At 34.6% G+C, this 9,351-nt stretch overlaps 1 protein-coding gene across 1 annotated transcript; it reads left to right on the top strand.

Annotated features, from left to right (window-relative positions):
• The first annotated feature begins 1,340 nt into the window (after positions 1-1,340).
• LOC143304263 (omega-amidase NIT2-like) lies at positions 1,341-6,581 on the top strand. The gene is made up of 5 exons (XM_076626670.1): positions 1,341-1,425; positions 1,513-1,659; positions 2,222-2,406; positions 2,801-2,969; positions 3,165-6,581. Exons 1-5 carry the CDS (start codon positions 1,341-1,343, stop codon positions 3,302-3,304), a joined length of 726 nt encoding a protein of 241 aa, XP_076482785.1. The 3' UTR covers positions 3,305-6,581.
• Positions 6,582-9,351: the final 2,770 nt, after the last annotated feature.

Below are 9,351 nucleotides of genomic sequence, written 5' to 3'. Positions count from 1 at the left end.
CGTCATAAACCCGAGTCACTTGCCTGCTAAGGTCCTTCGAACAAACATCTGTTTCCGAGGAATTTCTCGAGACTATTGTCTACCACGGCTTAACTAAGGAAAGTTGGTTTTTCGCACGTACGCTGCAACTGTCCTCCCACTAACCACTTTCTCTCGAGGGCGGTTGAGACCCTTCGTTTAACCAATTAGAAACGAAGCCTATTCCCTCACTCTCCTAAATAACATCGGCACCAACAAATCCGATGGTCCCGTGCGCTAGACACACCCATCCTTAGCTTTCCTCCGACACATCATCGTCTCCCAAGACGGTACTGATTTCACATCCTTCGAACGGTCAACATCCTTCGAGCGGGTATACACCCCGCAGATCAGTCACTCACTCATCTCGTACATACGCACCAGTGTAACTATCCTCGTTATAAGTTGTGGAATAAACGGTGAAATATAACTTACTACTGTGTCATATTCATTCAACCACCTCTGTTATCTTAATCGAAACAGAGGAACGACTACTTCGCGGCGTCGATTCACCGAATCGTAGCGAGAATTTACGCCTCTCGCTGACGCGTTTTCCTCGCGACCGCGTCTCTCCGCGAACGGTCGTAACACTCATAAAAATACAAGAAATGAGAGAGAACGTTCGCCCTTGAACACATAAAACAAAAAAAAAAATAGAAAAGGAAAAAAACCACAAATTTTAGTGAAGCTATTTTACTGAAACTTATTATATCATTTTAACAGCTATATATAAAACGTTGAGTTATTTCCTTTCGCGCAGAGCAATTTTACTTCAAATTTCTAGCTTCAGAATGATAATTACGTATTTGTAATTATCAACAAGCTTTAAAAATATGGAATATTCAGCCAGATGAAATATAGGTAAAGTATTTAGAAGAAAAAAGATTGAAATGTTTTATGTAAAACGATTAAATTAAGTGGTTGAGTTTGAAAATTTGACTCGGTTTAATAATTCAATGGAAAAAATATTCGCCCTATGAAAAAAAATTCATGTTCCTGTCGATATATCGGCGAGGTGCTCCTCTACTTTCGACTGCTCTGCAATTCAAATGCAATACTCGAATATACATGGCGAAAGAAATGGAAATTGAGTAATTTAAGGGAACCAATTACTCTCGCGTCGACGTAACTTCAAAATATTTCACGTGTCGGTGTTTGCGAAATGAAGTTCGTCGTTATCCGATTAACACGCTTGCAGATGCGTTCTTTTTGTTGCAAAGTAAATGGACAAATTGTGAACAAATAATGTTTACAATTACATCAAAATTAATGTCCTAAACTTTACCAAGAATTATTAAAAATCCCTGCGTATTGCTTACGAAATGTTGATATTGAGTAGTACCATACATAACCTCAACATTATGATACTTACAAACATCGCTAAACAAGTAGTGCGAACGATGTCGAGTAAGTATTCACTATGTAAAAAGTATTTATAGATAAAAAGTATGGGAAATATATAACCGAATGTATTTAACTTTTCCAACATTTTAGCATTTCGTTTGGCGTTGGTACAACTTGAAGTAAATGAAGTAAAACGCAAAAATGTAGAGCGGGCAGTTTCCTACATTTCTAGCGCAAAAGAGCACAATGCTGATATTATAGCTCTTCCTGAATGCTTTAATTCACCATATGGAATACGTAATAATTTGTTTTTTTTTTCAATAATTTACTATGTGTGTAACAACTATATAGAAAAAGTAAGAGTAGACAAATTACCTTACCGTTTATACTTCCATAAAGATTGTGAATTGAGTCGAGAATATAGGATTTCCCCATTTTCATGATTGTCGTGATTTTTGTATAAATATATTTTTTAAGATACTAATAATTAGGTACATATAAATTAGTATTATCAATTATTTTGCATTTATAATTCCGCCTCTAGTATAAGTGTTAATTGAAAACTAACTTTATGTTTCAAAAAGTACTAGCAAAGTCGTTGAGTAACAAGCCACTGATGCTAACACAAATAGCATTGTCGTAATTAAATATTTCTAAATATTCATTTTTCATTTTGAACCTGTAGAAACAGTTTATTATATATACTATTAGCTAAGTAATTGCATATTTAATTAAGTCGAAATATAAAACTTAGTTATTTTCATAATTTAAAAAATAAAAAACTGACAAAAATTTCAATTTAAATTATGGTTGGAACAAAAGACAGTTATTTTTCATTAATTGAAATATTGCAATGCAGAGTACTTTCCAAAATACGCCGAGAGTATTCCTGATGGTGAAACGAGCGTTGCTTCATCGAACGCAGCTAAAGAAAACAACATCTATGTAGTTGGTGGTACGATGCCTGAAATAGAGGGCGATAAATTGTACAATACCTGTACTATTTGGGGACCCGATGGAACTTTGATAGCAAAACACCGAAAGGTAAGTAATATATTCCTTTATGGCTTTGAATTTGAAAATATTGGGGTGAAGAAAGTGACTCTATCTAGGAATAATTTAGGAATATACATATGTACATACGTATACTATAACCAATTCTATAATTTACGGTTTATAAAATACGTTATGATACGGGAAACGCCCATTTTTGTTGTAACGTGTAATATAAATTTTTCACATACTTAAAATATTATTATATTTATTTTTTCTCCTTTTTAAACAGTATTAAATGATAAGATTTTTTAATAAAAGAAAGTGATAAAAACGCTGTCAGTTATTAAATAAAAAATAATTAAAGTTTAGGAGTTGGTAACTTTGATATTAAATTACAAAAGTTGCAGCAATAGAATTAGCGACTACATTTTTATGTTATTAGGTACATCTATTCGACATCGACATTCCTAATAAGATTACTTTTCGAGAGAGTGATTCACTCAGTCCTGGTAACTCCCTAACGACGTTCGATGTGAAGGGCTGCAAAATAGGTATTGGCATTTGCTATGATATTAGATTCGAGGAAATGGCACGCATTTATCGGAACAAAGGTACAGTAACTTAATCGATCAATACTTAACTAGCAAAAAATTAAATATCTTTCTTAAATATATTCTATATAAAATTAATATAATCTGTAACTCTGTATAAAAAGAAGCTTAATTTAAAAAACCAGTATATTTGCTGAAAATGAAACAAATAAAAGAATTAAAAGCACAATAAGAGGACTGTCCTCGCATATTCAGAAATGATGGAATGTGAACCGTGCAACTACGAAGTTAATTGGTATTCGGTGGCTTCATATTTCCTGCTTCTATATGACCTGCTTCAATATGACCACTGGACCACTGCATTGGTCATTACTTCAGCGTTTCAGAGCGAATGATAATCAATTATACGTTGCCTGCATATCACCGGCTCGTGTTCCTTAAGCAAGTTACGTCGCATGGGGACATACACAGTTGACCAATCCCTGGGGAAAGATTCTTTACGATTTGGAAACTCAAGAGAATATGGCAGTCACCGATATCAAAAAAAAAAATTTCAACAAATAAATAAAAAAAAAAAATCACCGATATCGGTAATTTACAGCTTAAAATTAAAAGCGAGAGATCCATGATGTAATTAATTTTTAGTCTCGTTAATTTATCGATTTAGCCATCTTCCTCTGTATTTGTTGAATTTATTAGTAAGCATTACTTATTACTTCGTATGGTTCTTTTTTCTATCAGATCTAAAAGTTGTTGAGGAAGTAAGGGCTCAGATACCTACATTTTCTCAGAGACGTACAGATTTGTACGACACTGTCTGTAAGAAGGAGTAACTCTACACTAAAACAGAAAATGTTTTTTTATAATATTCCTACTACAATATCCCTTTTTTGTGAATTATTACTAATTTCTTATCATTTGTACTAAATGAATGACTCAATTAAGAAAACCAAAACGTTATAAATAATAATCTGTATATCTTGTGTATCAACATGTAATTGGATATTATAATAATATAGGAATGCTATAATAATATAGGATAATAATATAGGAGAATAATAATATAGAAAAAATACATGCTTTTAAACACCTTTAATATCGATCACATAAATTGTTATAATTCACAATGATTACGCATACATAAAAGACCCCTTGATAGTAAAATTTACGATCAAAAGGCAATTACGTATCGTTTAACAACATTTAATTTATAACACCTTTTAAACATTTAGACAGATTAACACATAACACTTCTTATATATAAACATCAATTCGAAGTTATCAGCTTGGAGAAATTGGTCGATTAATACCTGTAGATTGTCTGTCTCGATGAAAGACTTAAAGAGAGCAAAAACATGATAATGCCGCTAATATAATATTCCTTCTTTCTTGTATCTGTCTGCCTCTCAGGTCGTTTTACTAATTACAATAAGTAATTTCGACTTCTTTGCGCTCTCTTTTAACGCATTCGAGACCGAAAGAAATTCATATCAGTCAGTAGGCAAGGGTATAATATACATATTTTATATATAACTTATGTAGTAATGTATATATCATGTTAATTTCATATTTTTTTCAATATAGAATTATTATATATATATAACTGTACATAATACATTATAGAATAACATAGTATATAATTTTATATTTTAAAAATATGAGGCATACTATTTAAGATTGTCATCGATTTTTAATCAAAGTATGAAAAGGATACCCTGGAGAGAGTAAAACACAGAATCATTCCAACCAAACATTCAGATCGTACCGACACCTAGGTATCGTGTTACAATTAAATCTCGGTCTCGAATGGATTAAAATGAAATACATACTTGCAGCTTCAACATCTTCAATATCGAGGAGATTCAAACTTTACAAATAAAAGCGGCCTGTTCCCCTTTCCACGACAGACTCTCATACCATATCCGCTCTTATCCAGGCTTTTACTTGAAACCAGCAATGCGTTCATTTACAATTTAAATTTACCCGGACCATCCACTGAATCGTCAGCCCTTTATAAATATATAATGAACCCAGAACATGTGCCTGTGCCCCTGGTATCGATGTTCGGCTTGTGATGTTCGTATCGGAACCTTCGCACAATTTCAATTTGTCACGCGTGAACATCGATTCTTCCAAGGGTCACAGTTTTATGCGGCTAAATCCTTTAGAACGATTAAAATGATACTAATGATATGGTATTTTTTACAAAGATTTAACATATCCATAAAATAGGAAGTTTCGTGCTCTCCTATTTTATATTAATTATAAATTAATAAGTTTTATATGTGTTATTTATAGATCTAATAAATTTTGTATTGGTTTACAGCAGGTGCTCCGGGTATAAACAGACGACAAACGAACAAATAGAAATTCAAACTATTGTCGTTGTTTAACTCGCATGGGACTATAAGCTCGAATTGGACTTAAACGTTACGATCGTCGAGAATAATTACTATATGTACCCTGTACGACGGGCAGAGAATCTTAAGTTATTAACAGCAATTCCTTTGTGCATAATTCAGGTTTATTAACAACCTGTAATGGATAATCATCGATGAACTCTTTTCGAATAAAGTTCACATTTATAAAGCAAACACTATAAAATACGACAGGACAATTGTAATCGATAAATAACATTTTATTAGGATATTATAAGAAGCTAAGATATCGAGGTACATTAAAATTGAGTCCGCTGCAACCCTCATGACATTTAAAATCCTACGCGTATATTGAGTAAAGTTGTTATATTAAATATAATCATATTAAATACAAGCTCGTCCGCTGGATTCCCAAATTATTTGGTTAAATATTTTGAATACGAGAATACCGAGTGTTAACAGTAGTAAATCCTCTATATGGTATGTTTACTTTGCTATCTTGAATAGGTAAATAACATTTCACTTTAACGCATTTAACCAATATTAACATTTAACATTTAACCAATATTATACGCATATGCACATAATGTTACTGTTACATATAATGATATATACGTAGATATACACGTTAATTAAATCCTCTATATGGTATTTTTATATCAGTATCGTAAACATTGTAAACCGGAAATCTTTTATTACACACGTACATATACAGTCAATATTATTGTTACATATAGTGATACATACGTTGATCCACACATTAATTAAATCCTCTATATAGTTTCTCGAGTAGTTCTCTTCAATACCGTTATATCGATGAACTCTTTTTGAATAAAGTTCACATTTATAAAGCAAACACAATAAAATACGACAGGACAATTGTAATCGATAAATGACATTTTATTAGGATGTTATAAGAAGCTAAGATATCGAGTTCTAATTGTGAATATCAAGCGCTCGTCGTTCGAGGAGATTACCAATATTTTCTTCCTGCTCCTCTACATGGCGCTACGCAGGACTCGCTTCTGAGCACGTCTTTCTCGTTGAAGGCTTAATCTTTCTTTTCTTTCCCAGTAGAATTTTTACACAATTCTTTCTCTCTTTTATCATTAAATTACCTCTAATTCTTAACGATCTTTAATCTTTGTCTCTTCTTCCCTATATATATATATTTTTGTTTACTTTTCTCCGTAGCGAATTTTGTCTTTCTGACGCAGGATTAGGTTCCTGGACTTAGGGAGTTGCTACACGCCAGCTCCACCATGGCGACGGCATTCACTAGGCAGCCTACATAGCCACCTTTCAGTTCACGCTTCGGGACACTTTTTTCGCTGAGATTCTCCGCGATGAGGCATGAAAGCAGAGACCACCGTCTGCGGAGGCATGATTATTATATTGTTCCTTTTAACGAGTAATCGTTTTACTCGAGTCCTCTTACTAAACCGTAAGTACAAAAGACTATTATACTTAGATAGGTACTTGGTCTCGAGAACCAACTTATTTTGGTCTTTCGATTAAGTTCTTAATTAAATGCTCAATTAGATATTCATAAATATATCTTCATAATATTTCCCACATCTATTTCTTTGACATTCTAGCAACCTCGTTAAGACGTCCGCCACTTCAACTTCTATCTACAAGTGGCAAAAACTGAAGCTGACCTTCTTCATGGAGAAACATGCCGGAAATGGCATCCGCACGTGTGAATAATTATACTCAGTGTCCAGGTAGTTCTTTCGATCATCCGATAGAAGTCGTTTCTGTTTTTCAGAGTTCGTTCACGCCTCCAGAATGTAAAAATATCCAAGGAAGTACCATTAGGAAGCAATGAAATTCAGAGCTTCTGTGGTTATTCCTTTTTCTGATTGTTTCTTTTCTTTGCCCAAAATGGATGATTTCTATATCAAATTGTTTATTCGTATTTTTTTTTAATATTCCTTGAGATTTTCAATCAACTCGATTTCGAATTTCTTAGCACCCGATCTTCTGGTTGACGTCGTTAAGAAAGAGGAACGAGTGCACAGGAAGCATGGTCGGCGTGAGCATGATTAGATCCGGTCTGCCCGATGACCTTGCCAGTGATAATAGCGGTTCGTTAAGGTGGTTGCAGTCTTGGTTTGCTTCTGTTTCGATTTCCAGCGAACTCGTCAGCCGGCATGGCTTCCGAGATGCTCCCCCTGAAACAAGTCGAAGGGAAATAATTAATGGACTCTCTGTTCGATTGTACGTGGATGACAAGCTGACAGTAAAAAGAAATATACAAATACGATTAGAAAATATAATCCGAACCCCTTTCGGTTTGATCTGAAGGTTTCTTTTTCTAGACGGAACCAAAGATTCTTATCTGTTTTATGGTGAGCTAAGGAACTCCTTGAAAACAGCATTTATAACTTTCGAAAAAGAGACAGGTATTTCTTGCGCGAACAATTGAATAATTAATTCGTTCTCTAAATATCCTTATTTGTTGTTCCTAAAATACATAATGATTGGAAGCTTCTTACGGGAAGCGCAATCAGCCGCTGATATCATTGAAGTCGAAACGCCATTAAAACCATATTACGATTCGCATGCGACATGCTCCATTCATGAAAACACAAAAGCAATAAACAAGTACAAATCAACGAAATAAATCCTCCGAGAACGAGACGTTACAGGAATTATACCATTGCGAGGATACAAAAGACTTGCTCATGAGCTACTTCCTTCAAGTAGTCGAGCGGTGTATTTTCCGGTCGTTAACTTCCATATAATGGGATATTAAAGAGTACGGACACAACGCTGCTATTTTTCAACTGCTCATTATCAAATTACGCAGCGGGAATCGTTGCAACGACAAAACTGTAACGACTCGTACCTGCGTATCTTCCATTTAGCTACGGTAAACGCTGACTTGTCTGCGTTTTTTTTTCACTTCCTCGTTACGGAAACCAGGAAAAGTGACTCACAATACAGTTTCTAACTGTACTTCTCGCGATTCTTTCTTAGAAACAAGCAATTGCTTCTTTTCAATTTCCTAAACCTATAATAAAACAGTCCATTCCTTGAATAGAAATTAACTTTAAAACTTTAGGCGCATACATTGTACGTATCGTATGTATGTATTTTGATTTGAAAAGAAACGCGGCAAACGCCTTTGAAAAGACGTTAGGTTTTCAGCACCTTAACTAACTTAATTCCAGCGAGTCGTAAATCTGCTGCATCTCCAACATCTGAATATCCATCTTTTACAATGACTTGTTCTCCAACTTATTAAAATTACATCTCTCCCGTTGCACCGACCTTCTTTAAAGGTTCCCGCGGCAGGTTGAACCCGCATCTTCCCTCTTCCTTCCGCCCCTGTTCCCTTTCTCTTTCTATCGGACGGGAAGAGCGGGAACGCTTAAAACGCGCGAATCACGCGAGCGCCTCACGATTTGCGAAACATCACGTGAAAATCACCGATCCGATCTCCGTGCGCGCGGTGCACCGTGGGGGTAACAATTAAATCGACAGGATATACTTTATTGGCTATTCCGTTATTACAGGCTGTAGTTGGCGGGGAAATAGTCATTATGGATCGATGAACTCCATTGTAACAACGCACCTTCGAATTGCATCGGAAACGCTTCTGTATTGCGTCCACCGTATAACCTATCATCGTCTGTTTAGGGTAAATCAGTGGATCGGAAGTTACGTTTCTATGTTTCTCGCCTGTCAGTATAACACTGTGCAAGAGATACAGCAAGATCCTAAAATCATTCGAGTACAAGTAGCGTAAAATGGTCGTTTAAATTTCAATAAATTAACTATTCATACGTTAATTGTACGCGGTCAGGATTAAGGAGTACGGCGATGGAGAAGATTTTGTTAGCTAGATGTTGAGTAAATAATCGAAGATGATAATTTTATAAATGTTTCGTATTTATGATGATGGAAAAGATTTAATTTGAGTTACGTTACGTTTGAATAAGATAGACTTTTCCAAGAGTGGAGGATTTGTAGAGATAGTGGACGTAATAGTAGTATGATTTAATACTTGATGTGTCTTTTTTTTCTTTGACATATAGGTCACTGTGGGGAGTAAT

The sequence above is a fragment of the Bombus vancouverensis genome, unplaced genomic scaffold (assembly GCF_051014615.1).
Source record: "Bombus vancouverensis nearcticus unplaced genomic scaffold, iyBomVanc1_principal scaffold0028, whole genome shotgun sequence".
Taxonomy (NCBI): domain Eukaryota; kingdom Metazoa; phylum Arthropoda; class Insecta; order Hymenoptera; family Apidae; genus Bombus; species Bombus vancouverensis.
This window is presented reverse-complemented; position numbering and strand designations above follow the sequence as displayed.